We start from the raw sequence: 27,077 nt of genomic DNA, 5'->3' as shown, positions 1-27,077 counted from the left end.
TTAAAATAATGATGAGATGGCAGCCATATCCTTAATCAATGAGAATGAGCCTAGTGTCCTTATCATATTGTGTCTAGTTTCATTGAATCTGCCAAGAGAGAAAAAGCGGAAAAGAAAAGAATATTTTCAAGGATTACTTATTGAAAATACAAGTGGCATCATCTTACCGGTCCATTAAATGATGGCTTTGTCTACAAGTTTTACTGTTCTACAAGCTTCTATCTAACTGCTCCACATTGGTCCATTGTTAAAATTGGTGATCAGATTTTTTTACTTTACTGAATTATATAAAAGACTTTTCGAGCCTTATATATTTATAAGATTTTGAATTATGGCAATCAATATATATGGGAGCTGATTAAACAATTTACACTATCTTGGTTGAAAATCTTATCCCACTTGCAAGTAAGCGACCACCACACTTTGGTGGACCAAATCCACAACATCAGTTTTGATTGCGAGCAATTAAAATTGTAGTCAATGAGTACAGAAAATGTTGCAGACAAGTACTTCTGGGTTGTCGACGTGTATAAAAGAAGAAGACTTGGAAGTAATGAATTTTTCTGATGGTTGTTTTGAAACACAGGTCAAACATTTATTAGTAGGTGAAAAGGAGTCACCATCCAATGGGGTGACTCCAACATGGAGTCGTGTCCTATTGGGATGTGACTCTCCATGTCACTCAAACAAAAAACAAGTTTCTTCTGCTATTGACCATGTATTTTGGTCAATCACCATTTAATTGGATTCATCGATCAAAAAAAACTCTTAAATATTATGCAATATTAAATACATTAGATATATTTACCATGATATATATATATATATGTGTGTGTGTGTGTGTGTGTGTGTGTGTGTGTGTGTGTATTAAATTGCATAAATTTAAACATTAAAATATTAAATATATATTTCAATATGTTCTATCTAAATTGACTACATAAGACTTTAACACCTACAAATTATTGTAATTATTTCAGTGGCTCATTTGTAAGTGCATCTTATCAAATTGTTATGCTTATTCTATTTTTTTTATTGGCACTTGAAGGAAATGTGATTTTTTTATTGGTCCACATGGTGGTGCCTAATTTTAATCGGGTAGACATTTAATATTTGTAGCTATAGTTAGGAAAACCCTAATTAGGGCATATGTGGATTAATGTTGGCCCTTGATTTCAAATTAATATTGACTATTTGTTGTAATTGAGCTCCCCATATAAAGGCTTGCTCACATCATAAGTAAGAGAGCTATGTTGGAGAATTATAGCCAAAGTACTACCAAGATTGTTCTATATTCATTGTTGGTCTTCATGGTGGATATATATGATCATTTTGGAGTATTGCACGGTTTTTTTATCCCTCACTTAGAGCGGGATATCATTTCATGTTATTTAGAAGTTGTTCAGTTGGATGGAAGAGATTGTGGATGTTTTCTTTATTGACTCGAACAAATCCAGGCCACTAGCCTCTCGTTGATTGTAAGTATGCCTTGTGTGGCTAGCTGATGATTGAAAGCACTTAACTTCAATTGATATTTAATCTGTAATTTGCATCCATTTAATGAGATTGAAGAGGAGATATTGATGTTGAAACCATTAGTATATTCCTTAGAAGCTTGCACTAGCTGGGTGGAGTCACTAAGTAAGCTACATCTAGTAGAGTTTAAGTCATTTACTATCCCTTGCATTCATACTTAGGAGGGAAGTAGTTGAAGTTAGCAATTTTAAGTTTAAGGTGAAGTAGATATTGAAAAGTCAAAACTATTTATTCATTGCATAATTGTAAAGCTAAATCTTTAGAAGTGAAAACACTTGATACCCATTGAATAAATAGCCTAAGTCCCCTATGTGATTACCATCAAATAACATCATTCTATTGAGCAAGTATCCACAAATTAAATGAATCTTGAAGTCATATCATCATCTTACTTTGCAAGATTATCAAGAGAGATGACCTCTTATCAAGAGAGAATTGAGTTTTTTGGGTTTCATTCTGAAACATTGAGTGTTTGATTCTGCATGTTTTAGTGGAGTAAAAATTGCATCAATACAACCCATATTCACATCAATACCTCATCCAAGTGCTTTAAATGATCTTCCCAAGTTTTGCTATAAACTAAGATATCATCAAAGAAGACTAGGACAATCCTCACCTATAAAATGAAAACCTAATTGATGCATGATTGGAAAGTTGTTGGAGCATTATTTAGACTGACAAGCATCACCAAGAATTCATAGTGCCCATAATGACATGAAAGTGTTGTCCTACGTATAATTTCATTTCTAACTTTGATTTGAAGATACCTTTAATGCAAATAAATCTTGGAAAAAGCACTTGGATAACATTAGAGCATCACCAAATATTTAGAGTGCCCATAATGACATCAAAATACTGTCATTTTCATCCCTAACTTTTATTTCTCAATACTTTTTTGTTTGAGAGAACTTTTTGTAGCTCAAAGTGGACATGTCCTTTTGGGCTCCCAAGCTCATAACTTTCTGCTGTGATGTTTGATTTTCATATTTTTTGGTGTTAGAAAGGTATTGAGGAGCTCTACTTTCTGTCCATGCACTTTTTCCCGATTCAGCTCTGGATATCAACTATTGAGTATTTGCAATTTGAGGCATTTACTCAATTACTTGGACATACCATATCTTGGAGAAGTTGTATTTGCTGGAAGGACTTCATTTTCAGTTATACATAATATGTAAGTTTTCAAATCGATTTACATAATATATTTTTCTATTTTGCTTGTTTCTTGTGCTGTGGCTCTTATGTCTAGTTTAGGATTTGAGGTTTTAACTCCTCATAATTGCTCTTATGGGATTATGGTCTACCTTGAATGAGGAGCAATTTGTCCTCACCAAAGACAATTCAAAGTTTGCACATAAGAACAAACGTGATGGGGTGATGGGATTGATTGCAATGCATGTTTTGAATTCCTTATTCTTCCACATTGAGGAGTGAACTACACGTAGAGAGGTATGGGATAAATATAAATATCTCTTTTGTTAAGTTAGTGATGTAAGAACTTTACAACTAGAAGTAGAATTGACATCTCTTTCTAGTGATCCATTTCCTACTATCAAGGGTTATTTGGTCAAGTTCAAGCCTTTCAGATCTCAAATAGCGGGTCTCAAGAAAGAGCAAACTGGCAAGTAATGCATTTTTCTATTTTGTTTAAAATGACTGGCACTTTTTATATTTCTCTACTTTCTTTTATTCCACCATGGATGGCTTAGGTGTTTCATCTCATGCCTACATTTGAGACGTTTTGCAAGAGATTGACAAGAGAGCAACCAAAACCTTGTCAATTTGACAGTACTTCTCATGAACCAATAGCTACACTACCCAAGGGAAAAGGGAAGAAAAAGAACAAGCCTATGACAATATCTAGAGAGACTTCCACCACCTCTTCTAAAAAGGTTCATTCTATGTAGGAGAAACCAAGTGTACCTTTTGCAAAGAGAGTGGATATAATGAAAAATTTTGTTATGTGAAAGAAATTCATGAGTTGAAACATACTTTTGAGGAGCATCAAAATCCATCCTTCATCTAGTTCACCTTCTAGCAATCTTGATGACATTTAACACTTCAAAAGGGGTCATTACTAGCTTATTGTATTTTATGATTCCAATATCTTTTAGAAAACCATATTACAATATGTTTTTGATTGCATCTAGCCAATTTATTCATGTTGCTATTGTTAGAGATGTTAACTTGGGTACAAGGTTGGCATTCAATATGCTTTGCTTTCCCAAGATTACCCATAATCTTCTTTTAGTTAATCATATTACACCAATAAACAAAATAGCTGAGTTCATATCCAATTTAGTGCTCATTTGTCATGAGATAGGAGAGCTTGTTGCAGTGGGTATGTTTGATCATCAATGTAAGATTCCCATTTCAATGATGATGATCCTTATGTTCCTCTATCTCCCTCTTCTGTTGTCCTCTTAATGGGTTTGTGGATCTTGTCATCATTTTCCCATTACTTGATTCATTAGAGTTGAGGATTGACATGTATTCAAGGACATTAGCAGAGCAAATTTGTTTTTTGCACAACTTCATTTCATGTGTTTCAGACTTGGTTTTTCATTCTTCCTCTAAAGGTTTGCAGGGCTTGCTTGAGGAGCTAACTTTTCTCACATTGTAGGATTCTCTTAAGTCTTCTAATTTCATTGTTTCTTCTTTGATTGGGGTTCTTCCTAATTTTAATGAGACATCTTTGGAGGCACTTGATGCTTCTCATTTGTAAGACTTCTTTATTTAGATGGAGTTTGGATCTCTTTCTTTCTCGGGGGAGACAAGTTTTTCATTATTGGATTCTCTTTTGGCTTCAGACAGACTTCATTGGTTTTGATGATACTTCATTATAGGGGCAAGGTTTTTCTCTTTCATTTCATTGAAAAAGTTGTATTGTATACTTGTGATGGATGTAGGTCTTGGGGGATATTGATGTTGAGATCTGCATACATCACTTCTATCACATGTACATAATTTGCATTATCTCTTTTTGGAGAGTAGTTTTTTCCGACAAGGTTTTCTCCTTTTTTTCGTTTGTGAGAAATTATTTATATATGGGTACCTAACATGGCTTGGTTGTTGGGACACATATAGCATTTTCATTTGCATATTGCATAATAATTTCACTCCCTAAGTTTCCCTTAAGGGGCGTGTTTGTGTGAATGAGGTTATTTAATATTTCCTATCTAATTATTAGTGGGAACCTATTCACATATTAGTTATCCAGGATCATTATATCTTAGGTGGCATTCTAGAAGTTCTATTATAATGGGACCATGTCCCATTTTTTACTTTGTCACATAGGTCACAAAATACTTTCTTTAAGCATTTATTATTGTTAGAGTTTTATGCGACTCTACAACACCACCAGGATCAAATGAAAGACCAAGATAACTTCCACAAGAGAATGGCAAGACAATTGCATGAAGATGCAAGAATGCTATTATTGACAATGGACTTGATTGACATCCAATGGATTGATTTGAAATGTACATAATACGCCTCCTAATATAGGAGAGGCGATAAGAGACAATGATAAGGAGAAGATAAGCTATCACCCACACAAGGTGGAATCACATGTCCACCAAAGGTGGATCATCCTCCATTATGCAATGAAGTATGTGCAATGATGAGGATGATAATGTGGTAAGTGCACTAAAGGTGGAATGAGATAACAACTATGACCACCCAAAGTGAAATTCTCCTACACCATGTGTTTAATTGAGGTGCAAACTCCCAAGTGTCTCAATCACAAACTAGTATGAAATGCATTATCCTAAGTAAGCTTAAGTAAGTGTAATTAGTGAATATTTAATTACACCAACACCCCCCCTTAAGTGCAACTTAGGGGAATGCACTTAAACTCACAATGCAAGATGGGTCTCAGCTACTAGGCCATTTTAGGTACCCACGTACAATATGAAATGCAATACATGAAATGATATCTCTCATAAAGTGGAGAAAGAGAGAAAACCTCATGGGAAAATCCTCCCCCAAAAAGAGAGACGAAAAAAAGATGCATGAATGGATGGAGTATTCAAGACCCCCCAAAAATTACATACATCATGTATATACAAAGGATGATCCTCCCATAGGAAGGAAATAAGGAGACATGATATCCCCCCCATAATGAAGAAGCTCCAATGTAGATGAAGAGTACCTACAAGCAAAATATAATCCAATGCCTACAAGAAACATGTCTCTCCTTAGGAAGAGATAAATACATCAAAAGATGAAGAAGCCACTCCATGTAAAAAGTGAGAAAGGAGGAAGAAAGTCTCCATGTATGCATCTCTAAAGACTGAATAGGTGTCTCCAAGTTCAAAGATTCTGTCACACCATCAAGCTGACCCATGAGATGTGAAAAAACAAGAGAATATGAAGAGTTGGGAAATCCAATCTCCAAAGAAGGTGAAGAAGTATCTCAAAGAGAAACCCCCTCAGATGTATTAACCAAATTTGCATTATGAGATTGGTCTGAAAGAGCACCCAGGAATTCATCCCATACTGCAAGATGTGAAGCCTAAAGATCATCCTACTGAATAGTAGAACTCATGTCTAAAGAAGCAGGAGGTGGAGGAGTAGAAAGTTCAACACTTGTCTCAAGAACAAAATGATTCAAGTGTCCAATGTTCTCCTCTCATGAATTATTCACCCTTGATAAAGGGTTAGGTACATCATAAATATCATCATCATTATCAACAAAGTGTGCAAAAGAATACAAGCGTGATGTATGATCAACAACTCCCATAGCTATGCCATCTCTAGTCTTCATGTCCCCAATATAGACATAATCAAGAGTGAACTCAACAATTTTACCTTGTGCCCCATGAGTAATTTGGTAATTGGAAACGATATTAGTGGTCAAGGATGGTACACAAAGAAAATCATTAAATGTACCCTCTCCCATAGGAATAGAGCCTTTCCCACAAACCTTCATGTATGTATTATTACCCATCAATATAGGTGGAGAACTACAAGTCTCAATAGAAGAAAACATATCTATAGAAGATGCCATGTGATGTGATGCACTTGAATCAAGAAGCCATTTACCTTGCTTAGGATGTGTGGAAGCAATGAGTGCTTGTCCTTTGCCTTTGGATGATGATGTAGATGTATAAACTGTTTGATATTGAGAAGAAGGAGAAGACACTGATGAGGGCAGCTGGATTTTAAGAATGTGAGTGAGTTCATCAATCTTCTTATGGAAACATTTATGCTCATCATGTACTAACTTTTTGCAATAAGCACATTTATCTCTCTTTCTTCTAGATGTTTCCTCTCTTGAAGAGGACCTTTTTCATGTTGCTTAGGATCCTTGTGTTGTTTGTTTCCCTTTCCTTTGGGAGTCTTTGGAGAGGAGTCATTTGCAACCAACACTTGATACTTGGAAGGCTTCAATTGACCCATGTGTGCTAACTTTGCTTGTTCCCTTGTGAACTGAACTGTAGATTCATCAAGAGAAGGCATTTTGTATGCACTACCAAGAGCATCCATAGTAGCATAGAATGTGGAAATAAAGATTGAATATTCAAGACCTAGCTTGGAAAGAATAGATGATATCAATTGCTCATCATCTTTAGTAATACCACAGTTAGAAAGTTCCAATCTAATAGAATTGAACTTAGAGAAAAAGTCTTGAATATTGTCAAAATCACATGGACTTAGACCTATAAGCTCATTCTCCAATTTGTATTTTGTGATTCTATCAGGTTTACCAAAGATTTCTTCCAATGTAGTCCAAGCATCATGAGGATGTGTTCAGGATGTAATATGATATAGCAAATCATTGGAGATGGTAGATCTAAGAGAGCCAAGTGCTTTATCCCTTCTATCAAACCATTTCCTTCTTTCTGGAACACCTGTAGCTGGTTCTAGATCATGTCCAAGAATCATTCTAAGCAATCCAATACTCATCAACTGATTAGAAATTGCTTGTTTCCATTCATGATAGTTATATGGAGTGAGCAATGGAACTTTTGAAAAATCCATAATGAATCATAGAATGATTGAAATCAACTAATTACTCCTTCAAATTACTGATTCAATTAAGAAAATTGCAATCCAAGTATTCACCAAGTGCAAATATTGCCAAAAAAGACCTATTTCTGAAAGTGATATGCCCACTCCAAATCACTAAAATCTGATTACAAATCTGGAAAGTACAGTTAAATCATGCACTTCCAAAAAAAATTGCACCTGAAAATGTTATTGAATGTGCCCAAATAGAGCCTCGAAAGTTGCAGAAAACAGGATTTGCAATTTTCAGAAAACTTCAGAGACGAAGATCCAAAATCACCCACAGCATTGTGTAGATTGTGAAATTTTACCCCAAAATAAAAAAATTGCTCAGAAAAAGGAGTCCGTATGAGGGAGATATCATTGTTTAAAAATTGCCTCTAAAATTATTTTTTTTGAATCGCCGCTACCGCACCTTCAAAAATCAAATAGCTCTAGGTTTGGCCTCAAACGTACGATTTGGATGAAAAAATTTCGATTTAGGGGTTTTTGGACCTCCTCTATATGATGCCAACCTTTGATTTGCACCAACAAGCTCCAATTTTTGTCTGCAATAGAAGGTCACAAGATACCACTCCTGAAATCTCCTCTAAATTGTGATGTCCAAATTGTCAATGTTACACCAACAATAAGTAAAGCCAAGATTGCACTTCTTGAGTAGAGGTGGTCTTCACACCATGAGAGCTTTGATACCATGTTAGTGTTTTAGGTGACTCTACAACACCCCCAGGATCAAATGAAAGACCAAGATAACTTCCACAAGAGAATGGCAAGACATTTGCATGAAGATGCAAGAATGCTATTATTGATAATGGACTTGATTGACATCCAATGGATTGATTGGAAATGTACATAATAGGCCTCCTTATATAGGAGAGGCGATAACAGACAATGATAAGGAGAAGATAAGCTATCACCCACACAAGGTGGAATCACATGTCCACCAAAGGTGGATCATCCTCCATTATGCAATGAAGTATGTGCAATGATGAGGATGATAATGTGATAAGTGCACTAAAGGTGGAATGAAATAACAACTATGACCACCCAGAGTGGAATTCTCCTACACCATGTGTTTAATTGAGGTGCGAACTCCCAAGTGTCTCAATCACAAACTACTATGAAATGCATTATCGTAAGAAAGCTTAAGTATAATTAGTGAATATTTAATTACACCAACAATTATATTCCATTGAGCATTTAATGTTTGTGTCAAGGTAAGTTGTTATACCTTGTCACATCTTAGATTCAATCAAATTTCTGGATTGAACTGTGTAGTTTTTCATCTTCAACGTTTTGGACCAAACTACATGATCTGTCATTAGGATAAAGTAATAGCTAGAGAGCATAGAAGCTATTACTTCACCCTGATGATGGATCATGTACTATGGTCCAAAATGTCGTTGATGAAAAACTATACAGTTTAATCCAGAAATTTGCTTAAATTTTAAAATGGACTGTGCAAAGCGGAAACTACTTGACTGTAATTATCACATCTTTTCTGTATAACCAAGGTGTTTGAATATTGTAACATAGCATATATCTCATTATCATTTTCATATCAATTGATTTCTCAATATCCATGCAAGCTCCTGTTGCAACACTCACTTGTATTTCTTTAAGAGGCCCAAAGATAGTTGAGATATCTGAATTCTGTCAAAAGATGGACTTAACCATGGCTAGTAAAACAATGATATTATAGGGCCAAGTTGGTAAGATAATACTTGAAATTATTGCAAAAACTAATTGCTATCATAGCATAAGAGGTCATCATGAATACATATTCTACTTATGGGAACTGCAAGTAGGAAGTTTAAATAAATCTTGGTTTTCTACAATTTCAGAAAAACGGCTGCCACCAAATCAGAAACACAAGATATTGTGCAAACCTGAGAGAGAGTACAGAGAAACTGATGCTAGCATAATAGAAAAATCTTACAAACCTGAAAGAGAGCATTTTCCGAACTGTAGGTGCATATGGCATGTCCATAAATAAAGAGTTTGCAAAAAAGGATATGCGTCTACGTGCTTCAAGATTAATTGGAACATCCATGGCAGATTCCTTCACTGTTAAAAGCAAGTGAAGCCTTTTTATCTGAGAAAACATCACAAGTGCAACAAAAAGGTACGCTGTTATTCTCATATACATGCAATTTCACACTACAGATCAATGGTAAGACATAGAAGCGAAGTGATGCAAACCTGTTCAATCCACTGGGATGTTGCTGGGGGTGGAAAGATGACTGCAGGTTTGGGTTTAATGCCTGCAAACAACTGTCTGTTTGTTTGGGGTGCATCTGCAGAGTCATGCCTCCCGTTGTTTGATTCTTGCTTTCCCTGACTAGATTCTGAGAGCTCTCTAACAAAGCAAGAAAACAATAAAAAATGGTTAGTAAATTGACCTTTCAATTCAAGAAACAATCAAATAAATGGTTAATAAATTGTCTTTTCAATTTGCATCATATTGACGTAGCAGGAATCGGATCCAATGACATCCAATTTTTATTTTATAAACTGCCTTAAAAGTGAAACAAATCAAGGAACAACACTTACCTGATTTCATTAACCATCATATCACGGGTAACAACTTCCAACATATCTTGAAGTAATAATATTACATTGTCACGCATTGATGCTTCACCCTTTTTCTGCAGTGAAGAGTTGTTTTTGACATGCTTATACTGACAGTGATACAAGATATATTATTATAAAAGGACAAAAGTTGATGTCGTTTTGGACAACACATACCAATATCTCTATAAGCTCTACAAATTTTCCATAAATGGTAGGTAAAACACTCATTCTGAAATTGATTAGAAGTGTATTTTTTGAGATATTTGCTTCAACCTCATTTATCAATATTTCTATTATCCTGTTATGGAAATAAACAAAATTAATGTTAGAGCAGTGACACTGGAAGCAAAATAAATGTGGAAACAAACCTAATTATGATTTAATATTCAAGATTAAAGGAGTACATTTTCTACTAGAATACATGGTTAGGTATATTTCAGTAAATTAAATATAACCTTATGTTACAAGCAGCATAGGGTTCTTTTTCATAAGGGGAAAACTGAAAACTACTAGAAAATTCTTCCAAAAATTTCTTCTGAGTGTTTTTTTCAGTTCAAAATGGTCAATGTTGATCAGATATAATCACGCATGCAAAGACTGGTCGCTCTTAGAAATGTCCTTGTATTTATAATTTGAATATCATGGTATTTACCTTTAATGCTCTTTATTGTGTATTATAACTTGGTATCCTGCATTTGATGTCAGGTGAATTTGAACTGGTTACAGGTACCACCTCGTTTTTACTACTTAGTATTGAATAAAAAACAAGGTAGGCTAAACCAAGATGAACATTTAAATGTGTATAAGAATCATCAAGGAGAAATAAATTCAACAAATTCTTCCCGTGTACCAAATGGAGATAAATATTCTTCTTGAGGAATTATATCAGAAACAATTTAAAGTATCAATAAAAACTGTTTAAACTCCCACCTTTTCTCATTGTCCCCAGCAACAAGTGTGTTCAACACATGTTTGAAAGACTCATAACATTCAACAACTGCACATTTCATGTATTTGTCAGCACATATGCGTTTCCAGAGATCTGAATCTCTTGCCCTAAATTGAGCTGCCATATCTAATGCTATTGGAATCTGCACATTTCAAAGACATCCATATAAGGATCCTGTTGCACGTAAGTATGACTGGACACGATAATTTTCAATAAATTTACTGATATTCCAAGGACTGCAAACCTTGCTGGCCAGCAGAAACGGAGGCCACTGAATAAGATTTAGACTTGTATCCAAGGAATATGGAACTAGTAGAAGGTCCATTTCTCTGTATGGTCAACATATGATGTCAATTATGTGGAAAATGTTATCTTCAGAAATTCAAACTATTGTTGAGAATATCAAAGGTATTAATTGGTATCTAATCCTAGGATCAAAATTCCTTACCTGTCACTTAATATGTCTTCCTCACGGAAGCTACAAATAACCTCATTCCATAGCTGTGCAAATTTGGCAGCTTGTGTCCTTCTGCTTGGGCAAACCTGTAAGGCAATGGTGTGCATGTAAGATGAGAATCTCTTCTAAATTATATTTAATGCACTCTTATTTTGAAACATGGAATATATGAGTCTCATTAACCTCTTCGAATCGCCGGGCAAAAGAAAATTTTCTTTGCAGACGCCTTTCAGATGCCACTAAGTAAGCATTGAATGCACCAGGTAAAGAATGAAATCTTGATCTCAACATTCCCAATGTCCGTATCTGCAGTTTGAAATAAGCTGGATTTTACTAATAAGATTTGTATTCACAATATCTTAACCATGAGCGATGTGTTGATGTTAGTTTGATATTCATTGCATGCTTCTAAGAAATAGTTGTTGATATGCTTAGGGTAACACATGATCTGAGGTACACCAGCTTATGATGTGTATTACTATCCACAATACATTAATTCTGAACAATGTTTTGATGTTAATTTAATATTCTTAATGCAACTCTATATTCTTAGAATAAAACAAGATCTGATGTACATCAATACGAAACTCATTACTTCCAGTACCTCTCCAAGCCTTCTCATGGCTCCACTAAAACCACCAGACAAGGTGGAAAATATTGCATACCATATCTGGATGTCCATAAAATAAATCTGAAGGAGTAACAAAAAAGAAATATTAATATATTTGGTTGTGCATAATTTGTATGAATAATCACAAAAGACATTTTCACTTGTACAAAGCAATTTGTATTGGAAAGATTTAAGTTATACAAAGCTATTGTTATGTTTCAGATTTTTGAGGAGCAGTATTCACAAAGGGGTTTTGAAGCCATTATTTTCTGTACAACAGTGCATTCTATACAGCCCTTATTGACCAAAATTTTGATCTTTAAAGGAACAAATTGATGCAGTAGAATGGCATAAGTAGAAAATGAGAATGATTTGTGCATAATTACATAAAATCGAAACTACAAAAACCAAATGCTACATACCAATATTACAGGTCCCCAGAGAGATGTAACTGCCCCGATATTTCCTGGTACTGCAAACATTCATGGCCCAGTATCAGATGAGAATTGCTTGGTGACTATATTAGAGGTATTATGAGAAACATTTGAAACTTTGAAGCCCAGTACCATTTGGGAATAACTCATGCCACAGGTAATGAACATCTGTTACATTCATTATGTCCTTTGTTGGCTGTACAAGAGGTTTTATCTGCATGGACAAGGTGTCTTTCAAATATTAATTCCACAATCGATATTAATTCAAGAGCCTGTATGATTAACTTTAATTTTTACTTGTATGTAGTAGCTGAAAGCCAATTTGCTGATCAATAGCAGCATCCAGAATAGGGTATACCTGCAATTGCAACAAAAGGTGCTCACATTTATTTAAGAAAAATAAACTGAATTTGATGGTTAGCTTTTTCTCTTGAGATTGCCCAGTTTTAGTTCATTTTATCATTAAATATATAAAATATGGATTAGTAAGTCCAATCATGACTTTGTGAACAAGATATAAGGAAACTCACTTGAACAGTGTAAATTGGCTCTCATGCATTCCTCTCCCAACATAAATTCTTGTCTAAAGGTGGTACACTCAATAGGTTAGTGTAAAAAATTAGCTTCATAGTTTTTAAAAATAGGACACCATCTCCAAAACAGTAGCCTATGCTCATCATCCATAAACATTACAAAGAAAACATTGTGCAAATAGTAATGTAATAAATTTTCTTTTTCAATGTTGGCTACAAATTACTAATTAGAATTCCTATGGAAACAATTATACACATCTTAATAAAACTTATGAAGGTTAAGCAAGATACCTGTGACCACCAGAGGAGAAAACGTATAATATGCCAATCAGATCTTTCAATCCATCTCCGCAGCAATGGAAATACAAAGAATGCAGCAGATAGTATATTAGGGAGCAAATATATGACAACAGCTGCTATATATAATGATGGTGTCTTTCCCCTATATCCAATCCACCGCTGAATGATTTTCAAAATTCCAGATGGCTTTTCCCATGTATGCACATAGCACAGCAGAAGGACGATAACCCAAGCAGCTGCAACAATTAGCTTCAGAAATAGTCGGATCAGAATATTAATTCTTGTGCTGTTATAAGCTTGGAAGTTCATGAAAACATCCAAAATGCCTGCGAAATTCAAAAGCACATCAGAAAAATGTGGTTAATCTACCATATTACTTAAATAACTTTTAAATAAAATTTTATAGATAACGATGATAAACTGATAACTACATATTGTTCAACTGCAACATTTAAATCTTTCGACTAAACAGCTTTCCTTTTAATAGCTTCTGGATTTAATCATGTGTTTATTTTTAGCATTAAAAATGAACACACAATCAAATCCAAAAGTTACAAAGAGAAATCAAATAGACTCTGGAAATCTGATAACATCACATAACTTTTCTTATGAAAGATGCAATGTCAGGAACACATCCAATGAAAGCATCAATTACAGGGCATTTCAGAAATTAAATTAAAAGCTGATAGACTATCTTTGTAGACTGGCCATGGATATACCAAAATTCCCCAAGATATCTGCCTCATAATTTCCAGGGGTAAAATGTGAATTATAAATTGTAAGACAATACTAATTGTTGGAGAATTTGAGAAACCACTAACAAATATATCATTAGAATTTTATGATATATTTACCCTGAATAAGCCGTAAGCTTGCTGCTGTAATGAAGATACTTGAGACTTTCTCAATAAGGTTGAGTTGATAAATATCCTTTAGGGACCCTGATCGATTCCAAGCAACAATGATCATGGCCTGTACAATAGGAGTTTTTCATTTTAGGGAAGGAAATTCTGGAATAATGAAACCTGATAGAATGGATAAAAATACAGCGATTCTCTTGGAAAATACCTGTAATGCCAGAATGAGGAACGTCCACATTCTGTCAAAACTTCGAAAAATGTGCCAGAAAGTACGCATCTCCACAAAGTTCATCTTTCCAATTCTTTTAGTTGTCCTTTTCTGACAATTCCAGAAAGCAAACACTTACATATGTCAGTTAAGGTTTTCCATCTTAGCCAATTTGAAAGCCAATTTATACCTTTATAGTTAGACATACATGTGTCAAATATCCTGTATCTGTTGAAGCTCCGAAAAAGTCAGTATCATCACGCATAGGCCAACCAAGGCGAAAACAATTGACCGACCTGTAATGTGAAGTAAATATGAGAAAGAAAGTAAAGTATAAAACATAGCATTTTGGATTTTGGTTGGGGTCAATTCAAAACTTGTCAAAGATGCTAATTTTCACAAACCAGAAATATTCGTTCAAGTCATCATAGTTGCACCAAGCTGAATGGGGTGCTGTTCCATTCCTATTTTTCTTGGATTCCTGAAATGCCAAAATAATTAGTATATACGGACTCATTTTATTTATAATGCCAACATCCATAGTGTAAATTCCTGTGAAATCTGACCTAAACTAACAATAAAATACCTTTTCAACTATATGATATAAAGGTGTTATGACTTTTGTCAGAAATGATTCTTCATCACCACCATATGCTGGTTTGATATTCTCCCCTGTGACAACACTGACATTTCCCTCTAACATACCATGCAGTTCATAGGCCATCTACAGGAAAACATTAATAACTTAAAAGCTGCCGGAAATTAAAAGGACATAAGATCCATGTAAGGCCTTAAACATTAGAATCTAATTTACTGGAAGATGTGATTGGCATACTCACATTATGAAATATATAGCAAAGACATTCTGGCATAAAGCGGATGTTTGCAGCTTCACCCCATATCAGCAGGTAGAGTGCCATGTAAAGAATTTTACGCTGGTTTACATCTCGCTCTACTTTTGGTAAGCTAGTGAGATAAGGTCCAGTTACCAAGGCCAAGCACAATTTATACCCATCAAAATTCAACATTTAGTAGACCACAACAATGCAACTCTAGAGGCTTAATAAATTATACAAATGCTTCTACTTCATTATGGAAACATCAAAAGTAAATGAATTGGAACTCCACAGATATTTGTGACTCAAGATTATCACACCCAATAGGAAAACTGTAAAGAAAGACAAATAAGCAGAAACACAAAGCAAGCTATCTTCTATAACATGCATTAAACCCCATTGAAGTCCAACATTTAGTAATACTACAGTAACACAATTTCAACAGGTCACAAATACAAAACTTCAAAGACGAATAAATTGGAACATAAATGCTTGTGATAAAAGATTATCATACCCAATAGGACAACTGTTTATAAGAAATACAAATCTCCATTACACAAATAAAGATGTTAATGATTCATATAAATACACATTACCTATCTTCTATAACTTGCATTAGACTATGCTTCTGACCAAGAAGTTCACACCACTTCTTTTAGTTATTATAGAAATACACATTAACACAAATAAAAGCTTCTGACCAAGAAGTTCACACCACTTCTTTTAGTTATTATAGAAATACACATTAACACAAATAAAACTATCTTTGATTGGTCACATTAATCTGTGCTCCAAACAAGAAAATTGCACTTCTTGTAGTTATTATATAAATGCACATTATACAAACTTCTTGTAGTTATTATACATATGGACATTAACAAAAATAAGACTCTCTGCTATAACTCACATTAAACTGTGTCTCCGGCCAAGAAATTTGCACCACTTCTTGTAGTTATTGAACAGCTTATTCATAACTGAATCTATTGCACATTTGTCAAGCTGCACAAAGAAATTGTTAAATTAGGCAAAGAAATTGACTTTTCACTCTAAAAAATCATGGCTATGTATGTTTATCAAGAGGAAAGAGAACCAATTACCACATTGAGAGGTGTTGGCTTAGGCTCTAATCTTATGTGTACATTGGCCAATAGAAGAACTAAATGCTCCCTTTGGTTTGCCACATTATCAGTCTGAAGGCAAGAAATAAGCATAGAAAGCAAATATTTGTCAAGCCTCAGATCATACTTTTTCAGACTTAAAATAAAAACATTTTTTTTATGACATCATTTTAAACATGACATAATAGTTGACCTGAAAGCCAAACAATGCTTGCAACCAATCAAGAAGATCTAGTTCTCTTGTCTTCTGCTGTTGCTTCTGAAATGATGAAGGCCAATTCAAGCCACGGATGTTGCGCAGGGCAGCTACAGTAGCTCTTACCTAAGAAAGCAAAGACTTTTTCTTCGAAATAAGACCTATAAACATATACACAGAGGGATACAAATATGCACATAGGTCTATACATATAGAAAGGATTGAGCTTCAAAATTATTAAGTAACCAAATGGGCGTATGCCACTCATCTAACATAGAAAGTACTACCATACATTCTAAAAAGGTCCACATGTTTGGCTTATTTTGATATAGGGAGATGTCCAAGTGAAGTCCGCACATTAGAAAATTTCATCTACTTTGCTTCTGGTAAACTTCTTCAGGATTTTCTTACCTCTTCCTGTTGCATAATTGCTTGTGAAGCACTTGCAGCATCAAGAGGAAGGATATTGTAAGGTGCATATATTTCCTTCTTTTCTTGAACGTCTTTGGCTGCTGCCATAATCTGGTTATTGTTTGTAAAAACAATTTAGTATACGCACCAATTTGATCACAGATACAAAGTACTAAGAAAGTTTAACTTGTGCTTAATATTAGTCCTAGGTGCACTGCAATAATTAAATAAACTCAAATAGCTATATCCAAAAATATTTTCTGTAATCATTCTTTTGTAAACTTAACCTCAGGGGCTAATTCTTCTTTTTTCTTTTTATTAACAGCACACAGCACTTCAAAAAGAATCCCAGCTGTCTGATATGCCTTTGCAAGCTCAGCCCTGTCAAATTAAAGACACGATAGAGAACAACCACTTAGAGTTCCTTACATGAAAGAAGAAATTTTGTTTAACAATAACAGTTAGCTACTTAATTGGACACTCGTTGTACAAGATAAACTTTTGTAATTAGAGAACCTGTTAGCCTGTTCAGCTCCATCGAGAGCCCTGACATAGTTTTTATAATATTGGCTGTAAAAACGCTCAATTTCTTGTGCATCTTTTGAGAAAACTCTTGAAGCTAGTGTTCGCTCATCGTCCTGGAAGTTAAGAGCCAATAATTATATTTGATAGGAAAAGACGCATAATTTTACAAAAGATATTGAAAAATCCAGTATTGCATAAGAAACATATTTAATGGTTTGATATCTTTCAATTAGATAAACCACCTACCTCAAACTAGGACATATGGACGGCCTAGTCGTTCTAGCCACTACAGAGAAGACTAAATGTACAGATTATTTTAAAATCCCAATGATGAAATTGAAGGGAACAAAAAGGTGACCATAATATCAGATATGCCAATTTAAAAAGATCGATTGTTTATTCCAGGTGTCAAGTTGCAGGAAGGGTAGAACTTGAACACAATGTAAGCAAGACATGTTACTACGATTTTTCTGATTCTTTTGCGAGAGGCCTTTTGAACGCTATTTGAATTTAGTGGTACCAGAAGATCCTCATAAGGAGTCGGCTGGTACCGAGAATACACTGGACGGTGAAGACACTATTTCTCACTATTGGATGTCCGGAAGAAACACGAAATGGAACGTTTGATAAAACAGGACAGCAGTTAGACTCAGGGATAAGGGTATCAATTGTGATACTCTAACCGTGTAGAGTTAAAAACTCTATTCGCTTGATTTCAACTTTTTAATAGTCCAAAATGCCTAAATTGTGGCGCATGCTTACAAAAGTTTGCAGTGTAATTTGACCCGAGCTTAAAGTGTAACAGATAGGCTCGGTGGAATTCTCGGGACTGCAGGATGATATCCAATTCGTGAAAGCTTAAAACTAATAGGAAGGCAGCAATATGCAGGGAGCGAACACCGAAAGTCCCAAAATTTATTTAGAATTTTGAATTGGAAGGAATTGAGTTTAAGTTATAAAATGGCAGCTTTAAGCCTGGTTTATTTACGGCATGTTTAGTTAACATACCTCTCATTAGCTGTTTCGCACTCGTAGTTAATAAATATATTGCTCATTCTATTATAAAAGAACTAAAGAGAGAATTGAAAATCAAGGAGGTCACGATTTAAATGGACACTGAACAAGCACCCGTTCAGAAGCCTAAAATTTTGCATCCAATTCAATTTTTACCTTCTCCAAGCGTTGCGCCAAAGCAGTCTTAAATTGGCGAACACCTCTTCCACTTGAATTGGGATCTAGCCGATGAGATTTTTCCAATGCGTAAAATCTGCCTGCAGTTACCAAAAATTTGAAAGAATCATTTTGCGTAGCTTAAATTAGATTAAAGTATTAATTTCACCAAATATTTTACGACTACTACTTACACAGAAATGCGACACGTGGACGCTCCGATTCTATTTCTCTGGCAACCTGCAGAATTGGTGCAATACTTGCAAGCGACGACGGTACAACTTCTGTGTCAAATACTTCCGAAGTAAATGTTCTTGAGTTGGTGCTCGGATTGCGCAATTCACGTTTTGAAGCCTCTGAACTCTCCATTTAAACCCCTGCACCAGATGATATTTTAAAGATTTTGTTAACCTTAGAGGACGCTTTCTGTGATGAATTTTTTTGAATATTATACTTAGTATAGTCGCATTACTGGTTGATTATTATAATAAGCTCGAACCTCGCTGGCTGCATCCTATAAAATCGTAAAACCAACCATTTGACACGCCAGATTTTCAAAAAAATTTAACGAATTTGCGAGACTTTTACAAATGTTTTACAAGATTTGAAAACAACATTTCGAAAACCTCGAATGAATTTCAGAGATCTCTATGTTATTTTCACAGGAACATGAAGAAAATGTAGCATATCAACGGGCATTTCAAAAATTTCAATTAAATTGCAACAATTCGAACTAAATTTGAAACCATTTCAAATATCTCTACAGAGAGAATAAATCAAACCAGCGAAAGTGCGTAAAAGAAAGAGTCATACAAAGAACAGTCAAAAATGATCTCTGCGCAAGAGATTTTTAAGTCTTGCACTTCATTTATCAAAAGTATATTTCACTACATTCTATGTCAAACAGTTATCCATGTTTGAAGCCCCGGTTCCGTTGGATCTCAGGGATTTCACCAGCGAAGTCTTGGAAAGTTTAATGTGCTAGGATAACAAGTTCAAATATTATTCACTGCATAAAAGAAACATAAAAGAAAACAGAAGGAATTCAAGAAAGCGCACATATTTTCGGGTTTCCTGGTAAATCCTTTGGCTAATCTTTCCCAGTATATCTTCAAGCTCTTACAATTGCTTATATTATTGTCGATGAACTTTTTTTTCAGATCTTAACCTCCAAAAGCTAGCGCTCACGATTTCTAAAAGAAAATACATATTTCTTTAAATAAAGACAAAGATCACCATCTCTGTGAACCAAGCATCTAGTTGATGTTCCCTTGCATGCTTACCAGCTTAAAAACACTACAAAAATATTACACGCCTGAATACACTACCGCGATCAAGAAGAGAAGATGCTATTTCAATAATCAGAATACAACGGAGCTTCTCACAGACATAATGTAGATGATATCAAAATTGAAAGAAAAGTCAGTGGATGACAAGGAAGATTTCAAAGAAATAGATTGCAAAACAAAAGAATATCAGAAAACAGTGACGAAAGATGCAAAGAAACGAAGTAACCTGTGGCTGGGAGAGCCCAATCCAACCGAAGCAAAAGCCTGTCACTCACGGAAGGCTTGGGTTATTTGCACGGAGGTTTTATGGTTCGATCCCGCGTCCTGTTGCTGCACAAATGTGATTGTGAGCCAAATAAGGAATGCAAAGGAGCATGTTGCGCATGACGAAGCGGGCGTCCACCACCTCTCCTTATATCAACTCACACGGTCACATGGTTGCATGGTCACATGGTCAACAGTTTTTAAACTCCCAAGTCCTGGGAATGGAATGTTTGAGCCTTCCAGCTTAATCAGTTTACGTTGGTAATCATCGTTCCTCGTTCCTAAATTTGATATAACGGTCAAATATAAATGAATATTTACATTGAAAAGATAACCGTCAAATTTAGGTCATACCTTTATGATTCTATGTTTTTAAAAATGTATGACAATGGCATAATGGAGGCGGCTATCCATTTTTATGAAAATTTCAGCATTTGATTTTCATGATTACATAGTTTGTCGTCGAAAACAACAAAAATTTGGAAAAAAATCACAACAATCTGGAAAAAAAAAATGTTTGACTTTGTTTTGTCTTTAGTGCATTTTGTCTTGGAATTAGCGTGTCCCATATATAATAGTCTGTAATAAAGTTTTTATTATTAGTACCTTATATAAGTGGAGATAGACTAATGTTTTCTAGTGAATGTATTTGGCATTAGTTCGCATTGAAATCTATGTTTTGTAAAATATTTTTCATGATTTGTAATGTTTGAGAGGAGTTTTATTGTTATATTAAATTATTTATAAAATATTTCTTTTTCTAATTGGTTCATATTTTTGGGTTTGATTATTTTTGTCATTCAAATATACAAGAATTTTTAGATCAATATATTTGTAATGTTTTGAAAGTATTTTTCTAGAAACTTCTTGTCAAGACTTGAAGAGAAATTAATTTGTAATATTTTAAAAGTATTTTTCTAGAACCTTCTTGTGAAGGTTGGGAGATTGAAAACCTTTGGAAGGTTGGGCATCATGTTTTTGCTCAACATTATTGCCCTGCCATTGTATTAAAGATTTGTTTAAGCACAAGTAGGATTCAGGTATGTCTATCTTTGTCCCTTTTTCATTAGAATTTGATAAGGCTGATGGATCATAGAGTTATCTATTCATTACCATTTAAATTTCTTTTTCTTTAGTTGAATGGACGGTATTTATTTTGTGTATTGTTTAGCTCTACATGCGTTGACTGTGGATGATTCTAAGAATTACTTGCATATTGTACAAATGGAGGAGTTTCACACCCCGCCAATCTGTGTTGGTCTACAAACATAGAGTTGTAGGTGTTCAGTGTTAGAAACCTTCTGCAGTTGTGGACGGTGATGGAAATTAGGGTTGTAATTATAGAAAAGGGGGAAGTCCTATTTTGGTCAGTTTGTTGAGTTCAGGGGCGCTCCTTGCATAGAATCCATGATGAGATGCATAAATTGGATGGGCTGTGATGATGAATTTATGTAAGGCACTCAATTGAGAGTTAAGGGGGGTTTGAATTAGTGTTTTGGTTAGTGGAAATAACAAGGATTGTTTAGACTAGAGAGATTTCATAAAGGGAAATTCGCAACCCCCCATATCACTCTCGAGTGAAAGATCTATGATATTATCACCTAAATTTTTCAAGGTACTATTATAGACTATTGATAGCAGTTGCCCTCCACTTCAGAACTTGGCAACCTCTGTTATCTACAATTTGACTAGGTCATATGAAACAAAGAAAGTGATGAGCAAAGTAGGATGCATTCCTCTTGTTGCGAGGATGGTCGATGACAATACTGATTCTTCTTAGGAAATTGTTACTTGGGATCTTTTTAGTCATTTTCTCATTAGAAGAAATAAAAACAAATTCATCAGAGATGAGGTGAGATTCTCATATCAGGTAGGGCTACTCAATATTGAAAATGACATCGTGGCCAAGAAATTTGCCCTTTTGGTAGCATAATCCCTCTCGAATAACACCAGCGAAAAGAAGGAAATTGGTGCAGAGCACTTAAGCAAAAGTTTTTTTTTGTTTAATGTAATAAAGTCCAGGGGTTGGTCATGTGATCTCCCTAAGACCATCCACCCATGTAATGGATACAAGACCCCATGGTGCTATTATAAACCTGGGCATCATTTGGTCCAAATAAGGTGAAATTTGGTTTGTTTTATGTTTGCTAGGGTAGTTTAAGTGTTTAGAGCTTTAGGATAACATTTAGGAATGGTTGGAAGTCAATTAGGAAGAAGATTTGGTAATATGACAAAAATTGCAAAAATTGCAAAAAGTTGCATTAGCAACTTTTGCAAATGTTTGACAACTTTTTCAAACAACCATCCCCAACGACTAAAATTGCCATAGGGTGGTTCTACCCACCTAGAATGGCCTATAAAGGCTCTAAGCATCCAATGGATGAAGACACTGATTGTACTTGCTCTTTGGATGAATAAAATCTATTGTTTCTGGACAGTTTTGTCTAATTTTTTCGTATAGTACGACCTTAGATGATTGGAGGGTGAGAACATTGTACTGATTTGATAGTCCTATTAAATTGTAAGGTTTTGGCTTTGATTTCAAGTTTCTATCAATCTTAATATTCAAGTTATCAATTTTCTTTGCTCACTGGCCTGTGAAACCCTCAAAATTAGGGTTTGGCCAAAGAAATGGCTCTAACTTGAAACTCCACTATTGGAATTTGTTCCAAATTGGCATGGAGCAAGTTAGGGAAATGTATTTTCATATTTTCAAAGTCTTGGAACAGGAGGTTGTAGTAGTGAATTATGGGAGCAAGCCCTAGGTCTAATATCTCTATGTATTAGACCTTGTTTTTGTGCAATTTGGTTAGATAATGAGAAGGAAGGAAGTTGGGGACTTGGTGTAAGAACAAAACATCTTTGCTTGGGTTAGGAGAACACTCTAAAGTTGAAGGTTTGATTTCATGAACCCATCTCTTATCCATTACCTTGTAGACCACACCTAAAGTAGCTAATTAGGTTTGAGTGCATGGTTTGGGTTGAGGCATGTTGGAGTGGAGTGAATCCTTGTAACTTTGGAGTCTATCAGAACTTGAAAAAGGGTATTCAAAACCATATCTTGTTTGCTAGGTCCTTTGGAAGGTTTTTGAGTTATTGGTGAAAAACTGAATTAGGAGGCCTAATTGGGCTACTAGGTCAAATGCAACATCTTGCATTTTGGGTTGTTGGGAGTGGATCCAACTATTGATTTTATTTGTTTTGATCATGTTGGAGTTGTCTTAAGCCTTGGTTAGTGTTAGGAAGGTTGGGAACATCAAAAACCCATTTTTGCCAAGTTGGGGGTAGTAAGCCTTGTTGCTCCAAGTACAAAGTAGAAGATTTTATGTCTTGATTGAAGAGTTGGGATTGTAAACTTGTTGAAGAGTTTGTAGAATCAGAGTATGGTCTATTGGGAAGTGAGTCAAGCCCTTGAGTAACCCTTTGTGAAGTTTGGAGGTTTGGGTAGAAGGTTTGAAGTAACCTTTGCTTCTTTGTGCTTACTCTGCATTAGAAATTGTCCATGGAAATAATGAGTCTGAATCATAGGTAATACATCATATTTAAGTATCATTTTTGCATTGCCTTGTCTTGTACCCGATTATGAGATAACAATTAAACATTGATTCTAGAAATCATGTTCAACCAAAAAGAATTACTAGAACAAAATTTGAAACTTATTTAGATTTGAACTTCCCTAGTTTCTATTTTTAAAGTTATTTTTGAAAGAAACTTTGTTGTTTAAACATATAATTGAAGGAAACTCAATTCATCAAGGTTACTCTAATTATTTTATTAGTTCTTCTATTGTCATGATCATTCATTGCTTCTTTCCGCTAATCATAATTGGGGTTTACACATACAAATTCAAACAATTACGAAGATAAGCATCAATGATCCTTCACAACATACAAATTCATTATTTTACTTACAATATTAAGCAAATATAAATTAAACTTTCTTCATTAAATGAAGATAAACACTAGCAATCCCCCACAAAAAACTAATTCAACAATTCACTTACAATTTAGCCTACATTGTACTAATGTTGTCTATAAGAAAAAATTCCAAATTACATAGGAAAGATGACTAAAACATGAGCTAAGAATGAAATCAAACACAAAGATAATTCGTTGCATCCTCTTTATCACATTAGTCCTCCTTTAAATCTTAGATGGAAGAAACCTTTGACATTTATGCCTTTTTTAGCTCCTAATGTATCATATAAATATAACAACTTGTCTTTGTGTGCTCCACTGATTGTATACAAATCACTTGTGCCTTTTGTCTTATCAAGAAACTATATGGTTGAAGTCGTTGTCATTGCGCTTCCTCTCATAGTGTTTAAACCTTGTTCATCAATTACCTATTGTTGTCATTCTTATTATAATTGCACATCATTTTCTTATCTTTTCGCCAGTCACCATTTGCCATTACAAAGTTAAATATGGAAGAGTTGGTTATGTCCAACAACACATACTATACTTTTACTCAGCATTCACCACATCTAAATAGTATGCAAAATGTGAAAGCGTAGCTAAGGCACATGGACTATGGTCCAATAAAATAAAATTATAAAATAATACATGATGTTTTTTTATCGATGAATTGATCTAAAATAGTCCGCATTCAATTCTTGTCAAAATGACATGCAATTTTAAATTTTGCAAATTCCAAACATATGGACACAGAGTAGGTCTCATGCAAGATCAATATCATATATGAAGAAAAGTATAAACTTTCCTTAAGAAATGGCCTAAAATTCAGTTGTGGTTATATATTTGCTTCCAATGCATGCAAGGATCTTATATAGAGTTAAATTTTATAGAGAAAAAATATTTTGCACAAAAAAACTATCTTCATATTTTTTAGTTTTCAATTACTTAAACCTATGACTTTTTATATTTCTGACACAATCTAATGATCAATCCCACTAAATTTTTTAAACTTTGATTTTTTTAAATCAAATTCAAGGATAACTAAAAAAAATCCTTACCAAAAAGTTATATTATTATAAAAAGAAATCTAAAGTATAGATTTCACATTTTCTTATTGGCAATTATTTACTTCAAAATCCATCGTGTAGGCATGAATTTGAATTATAATAATCTTATATTATTCTTAGCCTCAACCTCTTGCATTTAATATGCTTTGGTTATTTGAACAAAAAAAGTTTTGTACACCTTAATTTAATTTGTATTCTTTTAAATGCTTTAATTTTTAATTTATAAAGTAAAAAAAACCTAAAAAGAATGGAAGTGAAAAATCAAACATGGTAAATGTAAAATTGAAAATCATTTAATCATAGGGAGAAATGAAAAGGAAAAATTATTAGGAAAAAATACATACATTTCTTCTATAGCCCAATAATCTTAGGGAAAAGAAGATGTTTTGTGCTCTTTTAAAAATTGTTAGTCTCAACACTAAATCAGTGATAATAATGAGGCCATTTACACATGCTAAACTATGACTAGCAAGGAAAAGAAGATGTCTTGTGCTCTTTTAAATTGTTAGTCTCAACACTAGATCAATGATAATAATGAGACCATTTACATGTACTAAACTATGATTTTTAGTTCAAACTTGTTTGACATTTTCTCCTTCATTTTTTAATAGTTAAAGTTAATATATAATAAATATAATCATTACTCATTTTACTTTAAATAAAGAGTAATTGAATCTCATTTTTTGTTGATTTTGCAGGCTTCTGAAAGCATAGCTCATAAGAAGCAAACAAACTTTTTCAAAGCCATAGATCAATGAAGTAAAGAACTCTATCTTCTATTGGAGGAAGTAATCTTCCAATACTTGTAAAAATGTACAAAATGTTCAAACATATTATGTAAAATCAAATGACACCCAAATATTACAAAAATATATACAATGATTTGTGCACCATTTACTGTTAATATTCTTATGCTTGCCTCCTCCTCTTAGTATTTATAAATGTTGTGTTTGAAATTATTTGCAACTTGCATTAATAAATTTATCTTTCTTTCGTAAGTTGGGACTCTAGCTCTACAAAGCTCTTGTTAATAATAATAATACTAGCATACCTAAATATTTAATTAATTTTCTTATTTTGTAAATTAAGCCAAGAGATATCTAATTCTACAATTCAATAATTTTATATCCAAAATTAGTAATCCCACAATTCCACAAAATTATATCTAAAATTAGAAATTCCACAATTTTGTTACTGTTGGAAACTTACAATTGGAACAATTATTGTTTTATCATTGATGTCAAATCTATTAATGAGACATGTTGCTACCTAATTTAAATGTCATATCTATTTGACTGATAAAGAGGATTTGAGAAATTGCTCATAACAATAGCACCTAGAGGAAAGAGTGAGTTATGAAAAGTAAGCTACAATGGACATTTGATTAGATAGAATTTGATAAAGCAAAGTGATTGTTTATGTCAAGAAAGTTAAGCCAAGCTGAGCAATAGAATAAATGGCAAAGGAATGTCGAGTGATGCTATTGTCAATCAAGCCACAGTTAGTGTTGAGCAAATCTAGCGTTGATTGAGCATTAGTATCGATCGAGAAAGGTAGTCGATGCTGAGCTAGAAGTTTTACAGCACCCGATTGTTAAGTGATGACCGAGTGTCAAAACATAGTGATTTCCAAGTAATATTGTTAAAGATGAATTTGAGGAAATTGTGATTCCTAGCCAACTCAGTTGATTTCTTGGGAGATTTAAACCATGTTGAAGATAATATTGATGAGTTGGATCATTAAATTCAAAGTGAGGATTAGGTAAAGACCTAATAGACAGATTCCGGAGAAGTTTCTAGAAGAAGATCAAGAAGATG

General features: G+C 34.1%; 1 protein-coding gene across 1 annotated transcript in view; it reads right to left on the bottom strand.

Annotated features, from left to right (window-relative positions):
• CALS5 (callose synthase 5) overlaps positions 1–20,514 on the bottom strand; it is a 52,099-nt gene extending 31,585 nt beyond the window's left edge. Inside the window, exons 1-29 of the mRNA XM_089805248.1 lie at positions 20,239–20,514; positions 18,918–19,100; positions 18,724–18,824; positions 17,545–17,666; positions 17,316–17,409; positions 17,029–17,139; positions 16,615–16,743; positions 16,401–16,493; positions 16,211–16,302; positions 15,307–15,433; positions 15,054–15,191; positions 14,872–14,948; positions 14,676–14,763; positions 14,468–14,578; positions 14,254–14,371; positions 13,391–13,725; positions 13,097–13,149; positions 12,864–12,924; positions 12,699–12,780; positions 12,555–12,604; positions 12,127–12,213; positions 11,706–11,828; positions 11,514–11,608; positions 11,310–11,394; positions 11,047–11,207; positions 10,291–10,414; positions 10,096–10,190; positions 9,745–9,901; positions 9,486–9,637 (exon numbers count right to left, since the gene is read on the bottom strand). Coding sequence (XP_089661374.1) covers positions 9,486–9,637; positions 9,745–9,901; positions 10,096–10,190; positions 10,291–10,414; positions 11,047–11,207; positions 11,310–11,394; positions 11,514–11,608; positions 11,706–11,828; positions 12,127–12,213; positions 12,555–12,604; positions 12,699–12,780; positions 12,864–12,924; positions 13,097–13,149; positions 13,391–13,725; positions 14,254–14,371; positions 14,468–14,578; positions 14,676–14,763; positions 14,872–14,948; positions 15,054–15,191; positions 15,307–15,433; positions 16,211–16,302; positions 16,401–16,493; positions 16,615–16,743; positions 17,029–17,139; positions 17,316–17,409; positions 17,545–17,666; positions 18,724–18,824; positions 18,918–19,092 — 3,236 coding nt within the window. The 5' untranslated portion in view covers positions 19,093–19,100; positions 20,239–20,514. The remainder of the gene's footprint in view (positions 1–9,485; positions 9,638–9,744; positions 9,902–10,095; positions 10,191–10,290; positions 10,415–11,046; positions 11,208–11,309; positions 11,395–11,513; positions 11,609–11,705; positions 11,829–12,126; positions 12,214–12,554; positions 12,605–12,698; positions 12,781–12,863; positions 12,925–13,096; positions 13,150–13,390; positions 13,726–14,253; positions 14,372–14,467; positions 14,579–14,675; positions 14,764–14,871; positions 14,949–15,053; positions 15,192–15,306; positions 15,434–16,210; positions 16,303–16,400; positions 16,494–16,614; positions 16,744–17,028; positions 17,140–17,315; positions 17,410–17,544; positions 17,667–18,723; positions 18,825–18,917; positions 19,101–20,238) is intronic.
• Between the last annotated feature and the right edge of the window lie 6,563 nt (positions 20,515–27,077).

Source organism: Cupressus sempervirens, chromosome 10 (genome assembly GCF_028749045.1).
Source record: "Cupressus sempervirens isolate cs-2001-9-10 chromosome 10, ASM2874904v1, whole genome shotgun sequence".
NCBI classification, from domain to species: Eukaryota; Viridiplantae; Streptophyta; class Pinopsida; order Cupressales; family Cupressaceae; genus Cupressus; species Cupressus sempervirens.
Note: the sequence above shows the minus strand (reverse complement) of the source record. Positions and strands in the feature narration are given on the sequence as shown.